The following is a 22,985-nucleotide window of genomic DNA, read 5'->3' on the forward strand; positions in this document are numbered from 1 at the left end:
GAACTTCAGAAAGGATAAGATGAGGGAATAGGAACCAATCCTCAGAGGGATCAGAAGTGGAGAGAATGAGCAATTTCAAGTTCCTAGGTATCAACATCTCTAAGCTGGTTCCAACATATCGATGCAGCTATAAAGAAGCCAAGTCAGGGGCTATATTTCATTAGGAGTTTGAGGAGACTTGGTTTGTCACCTAAAACATTACAAATAGGCTGTGGAGAGCACTCTGATTGGCTACCTCGCCGTTTTGTACGGGGGAGAGGAATGCTACACAGGATCGAGAGTGGTAAAGTTAATCAGCACCATCATGGGCACAATCCTCTGTCGTATCTAAAACATCTTTAAGGGCGATGCCTCAGAAAGGCAGTGTCCCATCATCAAGGACGGCCAAAACTCAGGACATGCCCCCTTCTGCTTGTCACCATCAGGAAGGAAGAACAGAGGCCTGATCACATGTACTCAACGATTCAGAAACAGCTCTTCTCTCTCGGGGAGGGCGAGGGTGGGAGGGGAGGGGAGAGGAGGAAGTGGAGGGCGAGAGGTAGGAGGGAAAAGGGGGTGGGGTAGAAGCGGGAGGAGAGGGGAAGAGGGGACGGGGCGGAGGGGATGGGGGGGTGGAGGGGATGGTGGGCAGAGGGGACAAGACAGGGGGCGGAGGGGACAGGGGAGGAGGGGATGGGGGAGGGGACAAGGGGGACGAAGGAGGGGGAGGGGAGGGGGAAGGGAAGGTTGACAAGGGAGGAGAAGAAGGGGAAGGGGTCAGGGGAGGAGGGTAAGCAGGAGGGGGACAGGGAGGGGAAGCTGGAGGGTTAGGGGAAGCTGGGGGGCTGAGGGGACAAAAGGGGAGGGGAAGAAGGGTGAGGGGAAGAAGGAGGGGAAGGTTGACGAGGGAGGAGAGGAAGGGGAGGAGGGGAAGCGGGAGGGGGGAAGGGGAGGGGAAGAGATGAGGTGAGGGGAAGCTGGGGTGTGGGGGGAGCTGGAGGGTTAGGGGGAGAGATGGGGTGAGGGGAAACTGGGGGGTGAGGGGAAGCTGGGGGGTTAGGAGGAGCTGGAGGATGAGGGGGAGAGATGGGGTGAGGGGAAGAGGGGGTGAAGGGAAACTGGGGGTGAGGGGAAGCTAGGGGAGGTGAGGGGAAGCTGGTTGGATGAGGGGAAGGGGATTGAGGGCAAGGGGGTGAGGGGAAGAGGGAGTGAGGGGAAGAGGGAAATGAGCAGAAGCTGGGGGTGGTGAAGGGAAGAGGGAGTGAGGGGAAGAGGTGGAAGGGGTGGAGGGAAGGTTGGAAGTGGGGGAATGGGGGAGGGGAGAAGTGGAGGAAGGGGAAGGGAGAACGATGGAAAGGGAGAGGAGGGAGAGGGGAAGAGGGGAGATGGGAAAGGGAAGTGAAGGAGTAGGTAGGGAGGGGTAGAGAGAGTGGGGTAAGGGTAGAGGGATGAGTGGTGGGAGAGATGGAGGAGAGGAGCAAGGAGTAGTGGGTGGGGAGGGGTTGGCCATTACGGGAAGTTTGAGAAATTGACATTTGTGCCTTCAGTTTGGAGCCTACCCAGACAGAATACAAGGGTGTTGCTCCTCAAGCCTGAAAGTGGCCTCAATGTATCATTAATATATAATTATAGGAAAACATATTTTTACTCTATTTATCATGTACTGTTGCTGCAAAGTTAACAAAGTTCATGACATACGCTGGTGATATTAAATCTGATTCTGGCTGTGATTTCAACACTTTCCTAACAAACATTCCAAGTCTGGCATGGCACAGATTAGACACAAGCCCCCCTTGCTTTCTCTGCTGTCACACACTCTGGGACAAGCAGGAACATTCAGTGCCTGTCCATGATTATCAGGCTTGGGCCAGCGCCTGATTTCATTGGCCAATATCCCATTAGTCATGCATTTGGCTTGTTTACCTGAAGTCGGGAATTCCACTGGGCGTACTGATCCCTGCACCAGACATCACCACGATCTTACTGCACCCCGCGCTCTGAATGAGACTTGCTATGTCCTGCAGTGATTGCACCTTTTCATCACTGCTCTTCCCTCTGAAGATGGATCGGACTGGAGGACAGATGCACCAAGAGCTCACACAGTGGTCTCTGTAGTGAGACAGAACATCCCGTTATTGGTGATGCAGGGTAAAACAGGGCTGGCTCTTGGCTAGTGGTGCAGACTTGCAATTAAAGGCAGCAGAGACAGTGACATTGCAGGGCTCAGAGGAGGGACCCCCAACTTTGTGGACAAGACAGTGGCTGGAAAATGGGTGCACAGGGCAGGAAAATTTCTGTGTTTAGATGACGTAAAGCATTGAAGTGTGATAGCAATCGAGGAGGTTGCAAGAGATGGGTGGAATGGGTGGAGAAACAACAGGTGAAGTGCAACATGGTTGTGGTCGACGGAACAGTGTACGTCAAATGGCAAAGAACTGATAGGTGCAGTGCAACAGGGCGTGAGTGCACTTTATAAAGCACATGTTGTCCTCAATTCCTACAGCTATATCCCACTGGGCCAAATCGACTTCTCTATTCTAATGTTCCTCCAAATCTCCAATACAACCTCTTTCTTAGCTCCAGCATTATCAGCCTATTCTCTATTGCCCTCACAATTTGTCAAGGTCCCTCTCACTGCTGTTGTTGTTGATCCTTGCGGCACATAGGGTGGCAAACTTGGCAATTCTTTAGAATTTGTTTTTTGAGGCTGAGTTGCTAGCTTGATGTTCAACCCATCAGGGATGGAAAGCCTGCAAGGAGATAGTTGAATTCACACCAAGGACCACTTGCCTCGAAAACTTGTCTAGATGTCACTACACCACCGGCTGGATACTCTAACTGGTGAACACTGAAGTATTCTTTAACAATTTCCTCTATCTCAAGCTACACATTCCTTCTTCTGTCCCTGTTTGGTCCTACCATCACTCTAGTCATCTTCCTCTTCTTCACATACATGTAGAATCCCTTGGGGTTTCCTTAACCTTTCTCACCAAGACCTTCTCATGCCCCCCTCCCAGTTCTCCAAGTTTATTCTTCAGCTCCTTTCTGGCTTTCCTGTAAATCTCAAGAGCTCTGTTTGATCTTTCTTTCCTAAACCTAAGTAAGCTTCTTTCTTCCTCTTGACTGGATGTTCCACATCTCTTGTCAACCATGGTTACTTCACCCTACCATCCTTTCCCTGCCTTAGTGGGACAAACCTCAAGAACCTCAAGCAAGTGCCTCCTAAAGAAACTCCACATTTTTGTTGTAAATTTCCATGAGAACATCCATTCCTAATTTACACTCCCAATTCCTGCCTAGTATATCATAATTCACTCTCCCCAATTAAATATTTTCTTGTAATGTCTGCTCTATCTCTGTCCAAGGCTCTGGTAAAGGTCAGGGAGCTGTGGTGACTGTCTCCAAAATGCTCACCCACCGAGAGATGTGTCACCTGACCTGATACACTACACTCGAACCCCTCTTCCAGATCTTTAATGTATATCGTGAACAGCTGATGGCCCAGCACCAACCCTGTGGCACACCACTCACCACTGATTGCCAACCAGAGTAACACCCATGTATCCCTCTCTGCTTTCTGTTAGTTAACCAATCCTCCATCCATGTAATACATCACCCCCAACTCTATGCATCCTCATCTTACAGGTAAGTCTTCCAGACTTCTGGAAATCCTTCCCTAGAAGTGATCCTAATGATCCATAAACCTGAGCCCCTGACTCCTGTACCAATTCCTCAGCCATGAAGTCATCTGCCAAATCAGCCTTTTCTTAACCTCACCTCACTGGCGTATGGGACAGGCAGCAATCATTGTTCCCTCTAGGGTATGTGTCTGCGCAGTAATGGAAATGCTCCCATGCACATAGCCTTCGTTGCTGCGCACCTGGAATTTTCTTTTGTATAATGTTTTATTAAAGTGCCTCATAGTTTTCAGGCTGTGTAAAAATTTCTTGCTCAGAGCAAAGGTTGGTCCACGCAGCTATGAAAAAACATTAGGGGGATCATTGGCAGCAATCCAGACATCCCTCCCTCGTTCCCCACATTCTCTCTTCAGGACTTCACTCCTTTTCCTACCCATGTTGGTGGGACCAGTATGTACCACAATGTCTGGCTGCTTCCCCTCAGGAATGATGTGGACTCAGTCTGAGAACTCCCTAACTCTTGCAACATTCAAGATTCAAGATGGTGTAATGTCATTCCCCATACAGGAGAAAAAAGAACAAAGGAGAACAAACTAATAGTTCCTCCAGATCTGATGCAGCACAAAAAAACACAATAAGATAAAAAGCACAATAAATATAAACATATAAAGTAGATAATATACATAGATTGATTGTTTGCATGTCTGAACATAATGTAATTGACAATTTTGGGCCCCACATTTCGGAAAGGATGTGTTGTCGTTGGGGAGAGTCCAGAGCAGGTTCACAAGGATGATCCCAGGAATGAAGGGGTTAACATATGAGGAGCATTTGGCAGCTTTGGGCCTGTATTCACTGGAATTTAGAAGAACGCGGGGGGCGGGGAAGATCTCATTGAAACCTACCGAATATTGAAAGGACCAGATAAGGTGCATGTGGAGAGGATGTTTCCTATGGTAGGGGTATCCTGAACTAGAGGACACAGCCTCAAAACTGAGGGGAGACCTTTCAGAACAGAGGTAAGGAGGAATTTTTTTCCAGGGTGTAGTGAATAGGTGGAAAGCTCTGCCACAGATTGCGGTGGACGTCAAGTCCGTGGGTCTATTTAAGATGGAAATTGATAGGTTCCTGATCAGCCAGGGCATCAAAAGATATGGTGAGAGGGCAGGTATATGGGGTTGAGTGAGATCCAGGATCCGCCATGATGGAATAGGGAGCAGACTCAATGGGCTGAATGGCCTAATTCTGCTCCCATGTCTTATAAAAATGATAAAGTAATGGTGGTTGGGAAGTGTGGAAGGTTGGGCTAGTGGGTGGACGTGTTAATTATCTACAATGGTGCTAGAGAATTTGTGAACCCTGTAGAATTTTCTCTATTTCTGTAGAAATACGACCTAAAATGAGATCAGATCTTCGCTTAAGGCCTAAAACTAGACAATGAGAACCAAATTAAATAAATAACATGAAAAACATTATACTTGTTCATTTATTTGTTGAGAAAATCATCCAACGTTACATGTATTTGTTAAACAAAGTATGCGAACCTCTGGGGTAATGCCTTCTACAAAAGCTATTTGGAGTCAGGTGTTCCGGTCAATGAGATGAGATTAGAGGTGTGGGTTGTAGAGGTGCCCTACCTTATATAAAAAAAAGTCAGGTTACTGACAGAGCCTGCTCTTCTCAAGAAAGAACTGTTTATGTGCACCATGCCTCGATCAGAACAATTATTTGAGGACCTTAGAAGAATTGTAGAGATGCATGAAGCTGGAAAAGGCTACAAAATCATTTCAAAGACCTGAGTGTTCATCAGTCCACAGTAAGAGAAATTGTCTGCAAATGGAGGAAACTCAGTATTGTTGCTACTCTCCCTAGGAGTGGGCATCCTGCAAAGATCACACCAAGAGCACAACGTGCAATGATGAAGGAGGTGAAAAAGAACCCAAGGGTTACAGCAAAAGACCTGCAGAAATTGCTAGAACTTGCTAAAGTCTCTGATCATGTGTCCACGATAAGAGAAACACTCAACAAGAATGGAAGGACACTGTGGAGGAAACCACTGATCTCCAAAAAAAAGCATTGCTGCACGTCTCAAGTTTACAAAAGACTGCCTGAATATTCCACAATACTTCTGGACAATGTTCTGTGGACGGATGAAACAAAAGTTGAACTTTTTGGCAGAAATGCACATTGCTATGTTTGGAGGGAAAAGGGCAATACACACCAACACCAAAAACTCATCCCAACTGTGAAGCACGGTGGAAGGAGCATCATGGTTTGGGACTGCTTTGCTGTCTCAGGGCCTGGACAGCTTGCAATTGTTGAGGAAACAATGAATTCAAAATTGTATCAAGACATTTTACAGGAAAATGTCAGGGTAGCAGTCCGTCACCGGAAACCTAATAGAAGTTGGATGATGCAACAAGACAATGATCTGAAACGCAAGAGTAAATCAACAACACAATGGTTTAAAAAGAAGAAAATTCGTGTTTTGGAATGGCTGAGTCAAAGTCCTGACCTTAATCCTACAGAAATGTTGTGGAAGGACCTGAACCAAGCGGTTCATGCGAGGAAGACCACCGACATCTCAGAGTTGAAGCAGTTTTGTAAGGAGAAATGGCCTAAAATTCCACCAAGCCTATGTGCAGGACTGATCAAGTTACCAGAAACTTTTGGTTGAAGTTACTGTTGTTACAAGGACGGTACACCAGTTACTGAAAGCAAAAGTTCCTAACAAATACATGTAATATTGGATAATTTTTCTTAATAAATGAACAAGTGTAATGTTTTTGTGTTGTTTACTTAATTGTGTTTTCTTTATCTAGATTTAGGACACGTGAAGATCTGATCACATTTTATGCAGAAATAGGGTTCACAAACTCTCTAGCACTACTTATACTGCTTGGGGAAAGTAACTGTTTTTGAGTCAGGTGGTTCTGGTATGGATGCGACGTAGCCTCCTCCCTGATGGGAGTGGGACAAACAGTTCACAGGCAGGGTGGGTGGGATCCTTCATGATGTTACTGGCCCTTTTCCGGCACCTTTCTGTATATATGTCATTTGCACAACTCTCCCTTACTTAAATCCAAATCAAGCACTAGTCTCGACACCATCACTATGGTGTTGAGGTCTTCATCGACGACGATGGACGAACACATGTCATTGATGGAGGGTAGGCTGATGTCAGTGATGCATTAGGCAGCTTTGACTACCCGTTGGAGATTGTTCCTGTTCACCACAGTGCAATTTCCATACTGTGCAGTGACGCACCTTGTTAGGATGCTCTCCACTGTGGAGTTGTAGAATGATGTTAATATATAGACAAGCGTAGTCCAGCTCTCTCCAGAAAGTAGAGACATTGGTGAGCTTTCCTGATTGTGTAGAATGTGTGTAATAGACCATTATACATATACAAGGGGTTTTGATAAGTTCGTGGCCCAAGGTAGAAGGAGTCAATTTTAGGAAGACCTCCAGAAAGTGTCCACAGCAGGGGTGATTGATATGTTCGTGGCCTAAGGTCGAAGGAGATGAGTTATACAGCTCTTGTTACATGCACATGCAGTTCAACTCTTTGAGTGATTATGCATAACGTTTGAAGTTAATAACTCATCAGGGGTGATTGATAAGTTTGTGGCCTATGGTAGAAGGAGATGAGTTATGATCTTCAAACTTTCTGCATAATCACTCAATAAGTTGAACTGCATGTGCATGTAACGGGAGCTGTATAACTCATCTCCTTTGACCTTAGGCCACGAACATATCAATCACCCATGCTGTGGACACCTTCTGGAGGTCCAAGATCCGTATGCTCCACGACCGCTGGACTAAGTGTGTAAATGTAGGAGGGGTTATGTTGAAAAATAAATGTGCTAGGTTTTCTAAAATTAGGCCATGAACTTATCAATCATCCCTTGTACAAATATATAAGATGATGAGAGGCATTGATCATGTGGATAGCCAGAGGCCTTATCCCAGGGCTGAAATGGCTAACGTGAAGGGGCATAGTTTTAAGGTGCTTAGAAGTAGGTATTTGTCAGAGGAAAATTTTTCACACAGAGTGTGGTGGCCAGCGAAAGTGGTCGAGGCAGATACAATAGGATCTTTTAAGAAACTCTGAGATAGGTACATAGAGCTTAGAAAAAGAGGGCTCTGCGGTAGGGAAATTGGAGGTAGCTTCTAGAGTAGGTTTCATGGACGCCACAACATTGTGGGCCAAAGGGCCTGTAATGTGCTGTAGATTTTCTATGTTCTATGAGAACATACCACACAAATGTCCACAGAATCTCCTGTTTCCCTAACTATTGAATTGCCTCTCATCACTTCACACCTCTTGTTCCCCTTTCCCTTCCGAACCTGAGGGGCCAGACTACATACTTCGAAGTCCTCCTGTGCAACCATCCATCTACAGTGGATTGACACCAGCTCTGAGCTCGGCTCTTCAGAAAGACGCTGAAATTGCACTGCAACCGTGAAGAGGCAAGGAGACACGGTGGACTGCAGAGAATTCGAAGACAAATTGCAAACTGCATCCTGCAAATGGGTACAAAAACAGAATTAGTTCACCCAGCTCCTGGCTGTGTTCCAGAAAGACAAGGTCTCAGTTCTAAGCTCCAGCACAGTGCAGTGCAATGCCATGTTATTGCTAGGGCAGTGTGTGCAAACATGCTGTTGCAGGGCTCTCTGTGCAGCAGGCGTTTACTCCAGTATTTGCTCTTCGCTGTTTGGTTACACTTGCACACCAACGCCCAGGTTTAATAAACTCACACTCGTTAATTCCAGAGAGTCAGAGCACTTTGGTCTGGACAGGCTGCAAGGCTCAGCTGATGCACAGGTTCAAAACTTGCCACAGCCTCTGGAGAGTGAATGACCATGTATCTCATTCAGTGCCACTCCCTTTTACACGAAACTGTAAAAATGTATTTACAGAACAATCACACACGGTACAGATATTTAGTATTTACAAGTGTGACGGGGTCCTGAATTATCCCTATGAACTGTGCTTTTGAAAAGAGAGAGAGTTATTTAACACCAACATCTTGTTTTTAAGAGAGAGAGAGAGAGAGAAACAGAGAAAGAGAGAGACAGACAGACAGACACGAAAACAGCTTTGGATGATGTTATGGGTTTTCTGCAGCATGTTTACATTTTTACAAGGACACTGGTTTCAGCTTCTGTATTCTTAGAGAGAGAGAGAGAGAGAGGGGAGGAGCTGGTTGATGGATAGCTAGTATTCAGCACGGTGAGATAAATAGAAGGTCAGATGATAAACAGACAGACACACGGTTTTGGACACTGAATGAGCTTTGTTGTGCCCCCAGGAAAAGGTGGGTTTTGGAGGATCGATCAGTGGCTCTCGCAGTGTGAAAAGGGTGTGACCGGTGGGGAGTTATCTGTGCGTCCAATCCTCGCCTGCGTTGATAATTCCACCACAGAAGAATGGTCCCCTTTGCTGTGGTCACAGTTGGTGACTTCTAAAGGACTTCGGAGGACAACGGGAAGATCGACGGCGTCAGCTCACCTGAAGACTCAAATCTCTCCCTCTCCATCACTACTCAACTCAATACCACGAACTGAACTGAACTTTACTCATCATCGTAAGACTATCTATTTACCCCTAGACTTGAAGAAGCTTGATTTTCATATATTTCCACACTTATATATATATTCATTGCAAACCTGTTGGATTTACCTGCATTTATATTACTGTATTGCATAGTTACTAATAAATACCATTAGTTAATAGCAATACCGGACTCCAAAGTGTTTTCCATTTCCGCTGGTTCTTTAACCCATCACGGGGTATGTGACAAAATTGGGGCCTGCGTCCATGATATGAACAAATTGTTTGGGGGGCTGGTTTGAATTGATTGGGGGAAAATCCCTTTTGATTTGCTTGTGTGGAATGTCAGTAGAAATGGAGTTTGAGGTTAGTAAGTTCGTGGCAGAACCAACCCCTGAGGCGTTGGGCGATGCTAAAAGGGATGTGCTTTTGGCAATTGCTCAAAAGTTAAGACCAAAGGTGACCACTAAAATGAGGAAAGCTCAGATGCAGGCGGCAATAGCCCAGCATTATATAACTAAAGGGAAGTTTGCTGAGGAGGTGTTACAGTTATTCGTTGAAGGTAAGGTACTTACTGAGGCTGAGGTTCAGCTGCAATTGAAATTGAAATTTAAAACAGCTCGAGGCTGAGGAAGCAGAAAAGCAGAGGGTTCATGAGGCTAGAGAGGCAGACAAACAGAGAGAAGAGGCAAAAAGACAGAGACAGTTTGAGATGGAGTTGGTGCGGCAAGGGGTTCCAGTGCCAAGCCATAGGAGGGAGCCGGTTGTACCGTTTAATATTAGTGAAGAAATTAAGTTAGTACCTCCATTTGAGGAAACAGAAGTCGATAGGTATTTCAAGCAACACACATAAAGTTGCTGGTGAACAGTGCAGGCCAGGCAGCATCTGTAGGAAGAGGTACGGTTGATGTTTTGGGCCAAGACCCTTCGTCAGGACTAACTGAAAGAAGAGCTAGTAAGAGATTTGAAAGTGGGAGGGGGAGGGGGAGATCCAAAATGATAGGAGAAGACAGGAGGGGGATGGATGGAGCCAAGAGCTGGACAGGTGATTGACAAAAGGGATACGAGAGGATCATGGGACAGGAGGCCCAGGGAGAAGGAAAAGGGGGAGGGAGGGAAGCCCAGAGGATGGGCAAGGAGTATAGTGAGAGGGACAGAGGGAGAAAAAGGAGAGAGAGAAAAAGGATGTGTGTATATAAATAAATAATGGATGGGGTATGAGGGGGAGGTGGGGCATTAACGGAAGTTACTGAAGTCAATGTTCATGCCATCAGGTTGGAGATTACCCAGACGGAATATAAGGTGTTGTTCCTCCAACCTGAGTGTGGCTTCATCTTTACAGTAGAGGAGGCCGTGGACAGACATATCAGAATGGGAATGGAACGTGGAATTAAAATGTGTGGCTACTGGGAGATCCTGCTTTCTCCGGCGGACAGAGCGTAGGTGTTCAGCGAAGCGGTCTCCCAGTCTGCGCTGGGTCTTGCCAATATATAGGAGGCCACATCGGACCACACATTTTAATTCCATATCGTATTCCTCGTACCCCATCCGTTATTTATTTATTATATACTATATATAATATATATATTCTTTTTCTCTCTCTCTTTTTTCTCCCTCTGTCCCTCTGACTATACCCCTTGCCCGTCCTCTGGGTTTTCCCTCCCTCCTCCTTTTCCTTCTCCCTGGGCCTCCTGTCCCATGATCCTCTCATATCCCTTTTGCTAATCACCTGCCCAGCTCTTGGCTCCATCCCTCCCCCTCCTGTCTTCTCCTATCATTTTGGATCTCCCCCTCCTCCTCCCACTTTCAAATCTCTTACTAGCTCTTCCTTCAGTTAGTCCTGACGAAGGGTCTCGGCCTGAAACATCGACTGTACCTCTTCCTAGAGATGCTGCCTGGCCTGCTGCGTTCATCGGCAACTTTGATGTGTGTTGCTTGAAATTCCAGCATCTGCAGATTTCCTCGTATTTGCATGGATAGGTATTTTCTACATTTTGAAAAGATGGCCCTAAATCGAAACTGGCCGAGAGATCAGTGGGCTGTCCTGTTACAAAGTGTGATTAAGGTAAAGGCTCAACGAGCGTATTTGGCGTTGTCTGTTGCGGATGCAAGTGATCATGATAGAGTGAAAGGTGCTGTACTTAAGGTTTACGAGTTGGGTCCGGAGGTGTACAGGCAAAGTTTCCGAAATTTGAGGAAGCCTTGGGACCGCGCGTATCTAGAGATTGCCCGTGAGATGCAGATGTGCCTTGATCGTTGGTGTACCTCAAAAGGGGCAAGTGAGAATATTGATAACCTGAAGGAGTTGATATTGATTGAACAGTTTAAAGGTTGTGTCCCTGATGGTATAAGGACGTACTTAGATGAGAAAAAGGCAGAGACACTGTCAGACTCTGCCAGATTAGCAGACAAGGATGCCTTAATTCATAAGGTTAGCTTTGTTCCGAATAGGAGTTACCAAAAGCATACTAGAGATAACCCACCGGCTAAACCGGAAAGTAAACCGGGAACACGAGGAAATCTGCAGATGCTGGAAATTCAAGCAACACACATCAAAGTTGCTCGTCCTGAAAGTAAAGCGGGGACTAGTGACAAAAGTAAGGAGGAAGGAAAACAGTCGGGGGGAAAATTTCCCAGTTTCAACCGTTACTTTTGTGGGAAACCTGGTCATGTGGCATCCAATTGTTTGCCTACGAAAGGGGAAAAACGAAAAGAGAAAGAGAAAACCCCAAATGTCTGCGTTCAGACGGTTAAAACACCGCTGAAGGAGGAGGGGTCTGATCGACTTCAAGAGGGACTCGAGATTTATTTTAAGTGTGTTTGTATCTGTGAAGAAAGGGTCAACCCCAGTTCCAGTGAGAATCTGGAGAGATACAGGAGCTTTTCAGTCACTAATATTAAAGAGTGTTTTGGAATTTGGTGCTGAGACGGAGACTCGTGAAGTAAATATTATCAAAGGCATTGGACAGGGAACTGAGGCCATGCCTTTGCATAAGATAATTTTGAAATACGACTTGGTATCCACACCAGTCACAATAAGGGTACGATCTGAACTACTGATAGACATTGTTCATGTCTTACTCGGCAATGACTTTGCAAGTGGGGATGTTTACCCAGCAGTTCAGCTCACAAATAAGCCTGCTGCTGCTGAGGACCCGCCCATAGATGCTGATGTGTATCCCGCATGTGCAGCGACACGAAGCATGTCCAGAAAGGCTGCTGAGGGTCATGTTGATTTATCCGAGATTTTCCTACCGTCCCTATACCAACAGGACTTAGAGGGTAGTAAGGCTGAGGAGAGCAAGGAAGAGAAGAAAGACTTGTCCTTATCGAGGAAGGAATTTATAGAGGAGCAAAATAAAGATCCTGAAATTGTGGCTTTAGAAGAGACAGCTCTCTCTGAGGATGAAATTCGGAAGGAGACAGTGGGATATTACCTTAAAGATGGGGTGTTAATGAGCAAGTGGAGACCAGCCACTGTGCCTGCAAGTGAGGATTGGGCTATTGTGATTCAGGTAGTGGTTCCAAAGGTTTACAGGGCTGAAATTTTAAACCTGGCCCATTAGGTGGACATTTTGGAGTACAGAAGACAGTGCACAGGATTATGAGGGAATTTTATTGGCCTAACGTGAGGAAAGATATTGTCAATTACTGCAGAGGGTGTCATATATGCCAGGTAGTGGGAAAACTTATCAGGCCATCCCAAAAGCACCACTTCGGCCAATACCTGCTTTTGGTGAACCATTTTCCAGGGTCATTGTGGATTGTGTAGGCCCGTTGCCAAAGACTGCAGCTGGTCATCAGTACTTGTTAACAATTATGTGTGCTGTATCTAGGTTCCCTGAAGCCGTGCCTCTCAGAAACATCCAGGCCAAGACTGTGGTAAAGGCACTCATCAAGTTTTTCACACTGGTAGGTGTGCCTAAGGAAATTCAATCTGACCAGGGTAGTAACTTTACTTCAAGAACATTCCAGCAAATAGTTTCTGAACTGGTGGCTAAACAAATTGTGTCATCTGCCTACCACCTGGAGTCTCAAGAGGCTTTGGAGCAGTTTCATTTCACTCTTAAGACCATGATTAAAACCTACTGTCATGAGAATGATAGGGACTGGGATGAAGGGATACATTTATTATTTTTTGCCGTGAGAGACGCCATTCAAGAGTCCCTGGGGTTTAGCCCGTTTGAGCTCATTTTCAGCCATAGGCCCAAAGGACCTCTGACCTTGCTCAGAGAGCAGTGGTCTAACTCAAAAGTGTGCGTCAGCGTTTTAGATTATGTTTTAAAATCTTGCAAAAGACTTAATAAAGCTTGTAACCTTGCCAAAAAGAACCTGCAAAACTCCCAAATTAAAATGAAACATTGGTTTGATAAGAGAGCAAGGGAGCAGGTGTTTGAGGTTGGAAATGAAGTGCTGGTGCTGTTCCCTCTTGTGACCAACCCCCTCCAAGCACAATTCCATGGACCATACCACATAATTAAGAAAATTAATTATTTGAATTATGCTATCGAAACTCCCGACAGAAGGAAGGCAACCCAACTGGTACATGTAAATATGCTGAAGCCCTATTATGAACCTGAGACGGTACCAATAAGTACTGTTAAGAAAACAAATGGGGCTGTGGAATTTGATAATGAGGTACAAGATCATTTTACCAGACAGAATATTGTAGCAACAAGACTTGAGAATTCCACTATTTTGAAAGACCTTACTGATAAAGTCTGTCATCTAGAGCCTGCACAGAGAGAGCAATTGCAAGAACTAATTAGCAAGCGTAAAGTTTTATTTCCTGACATTCCAAGACGGTGTACCGGTGCAGTGCATGATGTCATTATAAATTCAGCCCAGCCCATTAAACAGCATCCTTACAGAATGAACTTAGAGAAAAGCAAAATGGTTGAAAAAGAAATTAGCTACATGCTGACAGCCGGTATCATTAGGCCCTCTATCTCAGACTGGGTGTTGCCCTGCATCCTTGTCCCTAGGCCAGACGGTAGCATGAGATTCAAAACTGACTACAGGAAAATCAATGCAATAACCATGACAGATGCTTATCCTATCCCAAGAGTGGATAACTGTATTGATAGAGTGGGAAAGGCTAAATACCTTACGAAGATTGACTTGTTAAAAGGGTATTGGTGTGTTCCTTTGACAGAGAGGGCTAAAGAGACATCAGCATTTGTGACACCATCTGGACTGTATGACTACAATGTTTTACCTTTCAGGATGAAAAATGCTTCAGGGACGTTTCAAAGAATGATCAGTTCTGTGATTAGAGGTTTAGAAAACACAGGGGCTTATATTGATGATTTAGTGTTCTGGAATGACACGTGGGAAGAGCATACTGCAGTGGTAGAAAAACTGTTTGACAGACTTTCCAAGGCCAATCTTACTGTGAACCTCGCTAAAAGTGAGTTTGGCTATGCCACAGTTACATATCTGGGCTATGTAGTAGGCCAGGGCCAACAGGCTCCTGTACAGGCCAAGGTTCAAGCTATTGCTGAGGTTCCTATTCCAACTGGCAAGAAAGCTTTGAGAAGATTTTTGGGAATGGTTGGGTATTATCGTAAGTTTTGTAAGAACTTTGTTGACATTGCTCTCCCCCTAACAAAACTTCTACGGAAGAGTGAAAGATTTATGTGGAGTGATTTTTGCCAGGAGGCATTTGAATGCCAGAAAACCATCCTGTGTTATCATCTTGTACTCAAGGCATATTAAGACTATATATATACTCAATGACTGCTTTGGTTCTGTCTTCATTAAGGAGGACATAAATAATCTTCCGGAAATAGCCGGGGACAGTGAGATGGAGGAACTGAGGGAAATATATGTTAGTAGGGAAGTGGTGTTAGGTAAATTGAAGGGATTAAAGGCGATAAATCCCCAGGGCCAGATGGTCTGCATCCCAGAGTGCTTAAGGAAGTAGCCCAAGAAATAGTAGATACATTAGTGATAATTTTTCAAAACTCTTTAGATTCTGGACTAGTTCCTGAGGATTGGAGGGTGGCTAATGTAACCCCACTTTTTAAAAAAGGAGGGAGAGAGAAACCAGGGAATTATAGACCGGTTAGCCCTACATCGGTGGTGGGGAAACTGCTAGAGTCAGTTATCAAAGATGTGATAACAGCACATTTGGAAAGTGGTGAAATCATCGGACAAAGTCAGCATGGATTTGTGAAAGGAAAATCATGTCTGACGAATCTCATAGAATTTTTTGAGGATGTAACTAGTAGAGTGGATAGGGGAGAACCAGTGGATGTGGTATATTTGGATTTTCAAAAGGCTTTTGACAAGGTCCCACACAGGAGATTAGTCTGCAAACTTAAAGCACATGGTATTGAGGGTAAGGTATTGATGTGGATACAGAATTGGTTGGCAGACAGGAAGCAAAGAGTGGGAATAAAGGGGACCTTTTCAGAATGGCAGGCAGTGACTAGTGGGGTACCGCAAGGCTCAGTGCTGGGACCCCAGTTGTTTACAATATATATTAATGACTTAGACGAGGGAATTAAATGCAGCATCTCCAAGTTTGCGGATGACACGAAGCTGGGCGGCAGTGTTGGCTGTGGGGAGGATGCTAAGAGGATGCAGGGTGACTTGGGTAGGATAGGTGAGTGGGCAAATTCATGGCAGATGCAATTTAATGTGGATAAATGTGAAGTTATCCACTTTGGTGGCAAAAACAGGAAAACAGATTATTATCTGAATGGTGGCCGATTAGGAAAAGGGGAGGTGCAACGAGACCTGGGTGTCATTATACACCAGTCATTGAAAGTGGCCATGCAGGTACAGCAGACGGTGAAAAAGGCGAATGGTATGCTGGCATTTATAGCAAGAGGATTCGAGTACAGGAGCAGGGAGGTACTACTGCAGTTGTACAAGGCCTTGGTGAGACCACACCTGGAGTATTGTGTGAAGTTTTGGTCCCCTAATCTGAGGAAAGACATCCTTGCCATAGAGGGAGTACAAAGAAGGTTCACCAGATTGATTCCTGGGATGGCAGGACTTTCATATGATGAAAGACTGGATGAACTAGGCTTATACTCGTTGGAATTTAGAAGATTGAGGGGGGATCTGATTGAAACGTATAAAATCCTAAAGGGATTGGACAGGCTAGATGCAGGAAGATTGTTCCCGATGTTGGGGAAGTCCAGAACGAGGGGTCACAGTTTGAGGATAAAGGGGAAGCCTTTTAGGACCGAGATTAAGAAAAACTTCTTCAGAGAGTGGTGAATCTGTGGAATTTTCTGCCCACAGGAAACAGTTGAGGCCAGTTCATTGGCTATATTTAAGAGGGAGTTAAATATGGCCCTTGTGGCTAAAGGGATCAGGGGGTATGGAGGGAAGGCTGGTACAGGGTTCTGAGTTGGATGATCAGCCATGATCATACTGAATGGTGGTGCAGGTTCGAAGGGCCGAATGGCCTACTCCTGCACCTATTTTCTATAAACGGACAGACACATGGTTTTGGACACTGAATGAGATTTGTTGTGCCCACAGAAAAAGTGGGTTTAGGAGGATTGATCATTGGCTCTTGCAGTGTGAACAAGGCGTGACCAGTGGGGAGTTATTTGTGTGCCCACCCTCGCCTGGGTTGATAATTCCACCACAGAAGAACGGTCTTCTTTGCTGTGGTCACAATTGGTGACGTCTAAAGGATTTCGGAGGACAACGGGAAGATCGACGGCGTCAGCTCACCTGAAGACTCAAATCTCTCCCTCTCTCTCCATCACTACTCAACTCAATACCACGAACTGAACTGAACTCATCATAGTAAGACTATATATATATATATATTCATTGCAAACCTGTTGGATTTACCTGCATTTATATTACTGTATTGCATAGTTACTAATAAATACCATTAGTTAACAGCAATACCAGACTCCAAGGCGTTTTCCATTTCTGCTGGTTCTTTAACTCGTCACCTGGTGCGTGACAGAAGATGGTGAATACACTCAGATTAACATATGGTTACTACTGTCTGTTAGGGAGGGGGTCCCCACTGCTCCTGGATGTGCCCCACTGTACCAATTGTGACCGCATGCTCCCCCTCCAAGGACAGCGGGGCACGAACCTACCCTTGGTAAAGGGGCAGACAGTCGGCCCGGGCAGAGCCTGCCACATTCCACGCCTCGGCCAGGATCCTCCTCACGACCCACCCCCTTCTGAACTGGGTGCTCGTAGACGAGGAGCGCAATGCTAAAATTCAGCCAGAACCTGAGCAGCAGCCCCTTTAGAAACTCAAACGGAATACAACCTCTCACATTCCGTGTCAGCAAGGGCCCGTAGATGGGGTGTCATTGAACCTGCTTTTTAACCTGTTGTATGGCACTGACCCATACGACACCTGCCCGTCCAGGTTCCCAATGTACAACCCTGCGTAAAGGGACTTCCACTGAGGGCCTCCTCTGCTGCCAGATAGTAAAATAGACCGCTGAGGCGAGTCCGGGAGGCGAAGGCAAGAAGTGAAAGGTGTGCAAGAACAGCCCGTACAAGAAACACTTTGGAACGTCACGCGGTGGGTACCCCCCGGGAGACGGTCCGACGTGGTATCCCGATGCCTGGCTCCGACGGTGGTGGTGCTGCTGCCGGAATCCCTCCACTTCCTGTGTTCCCCCGACACCCACCGTAATAGGACCGAGGTCAGTCCTCCCAGCAGCCAGAGCACCCGGCCCAGATGAAGTCAGACCCCATACCCTCCACAGTTCCCGGTGGAAGCAAGGTAGTGGCCCACCCGCCGGGATTCGCGTGCCCTCCTGCAGCCGGGTCCCCAGCGGAGAAAGTGAGTCACCAGCCCATGCCGTCCCGGAGGCTGGTCACTGTACAGGTATCTCTGCAGGGTCCTGAGGCGGAGAGCCGCCAGCTGGGAGCGCACGTACACCAAGGACTGACCGCCCTCCGCAATCGGAAGACTCAGGACCGCTGCGGGCCTCCCCCTCCCCCTCCCCCTCCCCCTCCCCCTCCCCCTCCCCCTCCCCCTCCCCCTCCCCTTCCCCCTCCCCCTCCCCCTCCCTCTCCCTCTCCCCCTCCCCCTCCCCCTCCCCCTCCCCCTCCCTCTCCCTCTCCCTCTCCCCCTCCCCCTCCCTCTCCTCTCCCTCTCCCTCTCCCTCTCCCTCCGGAGTCACGGCCATTTCTTACCTTTTTTCTGCGCGCAGCTGTCGTTTGCACACGTGACATTCCGAAGTGCGTGACCGACCGTAAATCCCTTAAATTTAGCGCTTCAGAATTGCCGGCCCTTCCAGGAGCAAATTATTAATCTGAGGATATCCCAACAGGTAAAACACAAGAAGCGCAACATGTGCTTTAATAGGAACTATTATGCTGCATTTAATAAAATCACAGGCCTTTACATGCATCTCCTAGGACGCGCCATCAGAGAAGAGGTAAGAGGGACAGGAGCCTGAAAACCCACACCCAGTCCCGCCGAAGAGTCTCACCCGAAACGTCAACTTTTTTTTATTAAGTGAAATCGTGAACAATAGTCAGATCAGAAATGCTGATCAGGTCAGCTAGTTCCCAAAGAGAACTCTGATAGGCCAATCAAATGGTTCACTGCCGCTTATAGCGGTAGAACACAAAAAACCATACATACACGTAGCAAGTACATAGAACAGGCACAAGGGTCGCTAGCCCCTGTACCCCAGAAACACACCTGAGCGGTGCGGCTCCACTGTCGCATGACCTGATCTGAAAGCATCATGTTGACTCATAACAGATCGTGTTCACGGTGGAACAGCTTAGTCAAGGATAGGGTGATCAGCACTGATGAACAAATTGTACCTCCACCGCCCCAACTATTTACTCTTTTCCACAGATGCTGCTGGCCTGCTGAGTCTTCCGGCATCTTGTGTGTGTTGTTCAGCATTTCAGGAACAGCTTTTGCTCCTACACCATCAGATTTCTGAACGGTACATGACTATTTCTCTTTGCACTATTTATTGTATTTTATGATTGTAAAGTACAATATTTTTTACTTTGGACGTTTTCTCCGCTGTCGCAGATTGGTGCACTGGTTAGGTGTATTACGGTAGGATGCCGGTGTATTGCAGTCGGTTGCCGGTGTATTACGGTAGGATGCCGGTGTATTACGGTAGGTTGCCGGTGTATTACGGTAGGATGCTGGTGTATTACGGTAGGTTGCCGGTGTATTACGGTAGGTTGCCGGTGTATTACGGTAGGTTGCCGGTGTATTACGGTAGGATGCCGGTGTATTACGGTAGGTTGCCGGTGTATTGCGGTAGGTTGCCGTGTATTACGGTACGGTATTTCAAGTCGGCATTCACCGCCCTCTGCGCACATCCACTAGGAAGGGTATACCTAATCCAGCGGTCCCCAACCACAGAGCCGTGGATCGGTACCGGGCCGCGAGGAAACGATATGATTTGGCGATAGGAGTCAGCTGCACCTTTCCTCATTCCCTGTCATGCCCACTGTTAAGCAATTACGCATGCGAGGTCATTACCCGCGCATCATCCACGTCAGCGCGGGAAGAAGATCAACTCCTCGAGCTTGCAAATGACGACGGGCTGAGAAGTATGTTTGATATAACATCTCTGCCGGCATTCTGGATCAAAGTCAAGGCTGAATATCCTGAGATAGCCACGAAAGCACTGAAAACGTTGCTTCCATTTCCAACATATCTCTGCGATAAATGTAACAAAAACTAAATTGTGGAATAGACTGGATATAAGGAACCCCCTTCGAGTATCGCTGTCTCCCATCAACCCTCGATAGGACCGTTTTATTGCAGGAAAACAAGCCCAGGGCTCCCACTGATTCAGCGATATTGGTGCGTTGTAATGATCTTATATGTTCATACGAGGAAAATATGCGCAGTGTGTTTAATATTCAAACGTTACTTAAAATGTTATGATGCTATTGACTTATATAACAATTACAGCACGGAAACAGGCGATCTCTGCCCTTCTAGTCCTGCCGAACGCTACTCTCTCCTCGCCCCACCCACCTGCACTCAGCCCATCACCCTCCATTACTTTCCTGTCCATACACCTATCCAATTTTTCTTTAAATGATAATATCGAACCTGTTTCTGACACTTCTACTGGAAGCTGGTTCAATACTTACTTCAAGCTCCCCTGATAATTGACTTATCACTATATTCGTGCGAGGAAAATATGCGGTGTATGTTTAATATTAAATTCGTTAGATAAACCCTTTTAGAAACGAAATTGAGTGTATTAGCCACTTATCACCTAGATTCTGGTCGTGATTATTCAATGCGTAGACATTGGAACCCATGGCCCTGTGAATGAGTGGACATCTGACCCCATGGCCCGGATTGTAGGTGGACATGGAACCTCACGGCCCGGTCAGTGAGTGGACATCGGACCCCACGGCTGAGCCAGTGAATGGGCAACAGGCCGGTCAGTGAGGCGTCATCAGACCTCATGACCCAGTTACCTATTACTCTCTGTGAATAAAACTTCACAGTGGAGGTGAGAAAGACTATCAAAGTTTGCAGCGGGGTCCTGGACTAGCTGGTGAAATGAGCTGAAAAATAGCAGATGGACTTTAATGCAGACTAATGAGACGTGTTTCATTTTGGGAGGACCAACGGGGTAGGTCTAGACAGTAAATGGTTGAGCACTGAGGAGTGCAATGGAACAGGGAGATCTGGAAATACGATCCATTGTGTCTTGAAGCGGCATCATAGGTAGAGGGGGTCTTCATTGGCCTTCATGAAACATTCTCCCCTTAGCCCCCACTGTCCCTACCCTTCTCCCTATCTCTGCAGCACTCCATTAGACCATAAGACATTGGAGCAGAATTAGGCCATTCAGCCCATTGAGTCTGCTCCACCATTCCATCATGGCTGATCCCGGATCCCACTCAACCATACACCTGCCATCTCACCACATCCTTTGATACCCTGACTGATCAGGAAACGATCAACTTCCGCCTTAAATATACCCACGGATTTGTCCCCCACATCCGCAGTATATGGCAGAGCCTTCCACAGATTTACCACTCTCTGGCTAAAAAAAGTTCCTCCTTAACTCTGTTCTAAAGGGTTGCCCCTCAATTTTGAGGCTGTGCCCTCTAGTTTTGTATACTCCCCCCATTTGAAACATCCTCTCCACATACACCCTATCTAGTCCTTTCAACATTCGGTAGGTTTCAATTAGATTTCCCAACATTCTTCTAAGTTGCAGTGAGTACAGGCCCAAAGCTGCCAAACGCTCCTCACGTGTTAACCCCTTCATTCCCAGACTCATCCTTGTGAACCTCCTCTGGACTCTCTCCAATGACAACACAACCTTCTGAGATATGGTGCCCAAAACTGTTGACAATGCTCCAAGTTGCCTTTGTTGGATCTTAAAAGCTTCCCAATCATCCAACTGCCCACTCAATTTTGCTACCTTATATGCCTTTTCCTTGGCTTTTATGCCATCCTTAACTTCCCTTGTCAGCCACGGTTGCCTACCTCTGCCATTTGAGAACTTCCTCCTCTGTGGGACACATCTATCCTGCACCTTGTGAACTATTCCCAGAAACTTTAGCCATCTCTTCTCTGCTGTCATCCCCACCAGTATCCCCCTCCAATACACCCAGGCAAGCTCCTCTCTCATGCCTCAGTAATTCCCTTTATTCCATTGCGATACTGATACATGTGAATTATGCTTCTCCCTCTCAAATTGCAGTATGAAAATCATGTTATGATCGCTGTCTTCTAAGGGTTCCATTACACTAAGCTCCATAACAAGATCTGGGTAATTACACACCACCCAATCTAAGATAGACTTTCCCCGAGTAGGCTCAAGCACAAGCTGCTCTAAAAGGCCATCTCATAGCCATTCAACAAATTCTCTCTCTTGTTATCCAACACCAACCTGATTTTCCCAAAGACATTTTTCTGAGGCACAGCTCCTTGAAGACACTTTGGATATTACAGAGGCTAGTAGCCATGATAGAGCTAATTATTTTTACCACTCACCCCACCCTCCCCACCCCACACCAGATGGTGGTGAGGCAGCCAGTCAGAATGCTCTCCAAGGTACATTTGCGGAACTTTTCAAATGTTTTAGGTGACAAGTCAAATGTCCTCAAACTCCTAATGAAATATAGCTGCTGTCTTGCCTTCTTTATAGCTGCATCGATATGTTGGGATCCACAGAGATACCGATACCCAGGAACTTGAAATTGTTCACTCACTCCACTTCTGATCCCTCCATGAGGATTGGTTCCTGTTCCCTCATCTTACCCTTTCAGAAGTCCACAATCAGACAGAACTTCACTGTGTCTAACCCCGGGAATATGTGATGAGATTGTGCAGAAGGAGTTTCATTTTGTATCTGACCACGAGAGTGTGTGACGGGATGATGTGCAGAGAGCCTCACTCTGTGTCTGATCCCGGGATGTGTGACAGGACAGTGTGGAGAAGGCTTTGCTTTGTGTCTGACCCCAGCAGTGTGTGATTGTATGATGTGGAGGGAGCTTCACCCTGTGTCTGACATTGGGAGTGTGTAATGGGATAGTGTAGAGGGAGCTTCACCCTGTGTCTGACATTGGGAGTGTGTAATGGGATAGTGTAGAGGGAGCTTCACCCTGTGTCTGACCCCAGCAGTGTGTGATTGTATGCTGTGGAGGGAGCTTCACTCTGTGTCTGACCCCAGCAGTGTGTGATTGTATGCTGTGGAGGGAGCTTCACCCTGTGTCTGACCCCAGCAGTGTGTGATGCATGATGGGATGGTGTAGAGGGAGCTTCAACCTGTGTCTGACATTGGGAGTGTGTAGTGGGATAGTGTAGAGGGAGCTTCACCCTGTGTCTGACCTCAGCAGTGTGTGAT

The 22,985-nt window shown here is 46.5% G+C and overlaps 1 protein-coding gene across 8 annotated transcripts in view; it reads right to left on the reverse strand.

Moving 5' to 3' along the window:
* sirt3 (sirtuin 3) overlaps window positions 1-18,335 on the reverse strand; it is an 89,918-nt gene extending 71,583 nt beyond the window's left edge. For 7 of the 8 annotated variants that reach the window (XR_011887823.1, XR_011887824.1, XR_011887822.1 and 4 more), the window contains exons 1-3: window positions 9,304-10,039; window positions 7,942-8,144; window positions 1,903-2,088 (exon numbers count right to left, since the gene is read on the reverse strand). Coding sequence is in view for 5 of the 8 variants with exons in the window: in XM_072272934.1 (XP_072129035.1) it covers window positions 1,903-2,088; window positions 7,942-8,144; window positions 9,304-9,309 (395 nt within the window). In the remaining 3 variants the exon portion in view is untranslated. Of the gene's footprint in view, window positions 1-1,902; window positions 2,089-7,941; window positions 8,145-9,303; window positions 10,040-18,315 lie in introns of those variants that run through there. The other variant, XM_072272937.1, reaches the window with a different exon arrangement.
* Between the last annotated feature and the right edge of the window lie 4,650 nt (window positions 18,336-22,985).

The sequence above is a fragment of the Mobula birostris genome, chromosome 11 (genome assembly GCF_030028105.1).
Source record: "Mobula birostris isolate sMobBir1 chromosome 11, sMobBir1.hap1, whole genome shotgun sequence".
Taxonomy (NCBI): domain Eukaryota; kingdom Metazoa; phylum Chordata; class Chondrichthyes; order Myliobatiformes; family Myliobatidae; genus Mobula; species Mobula birostris.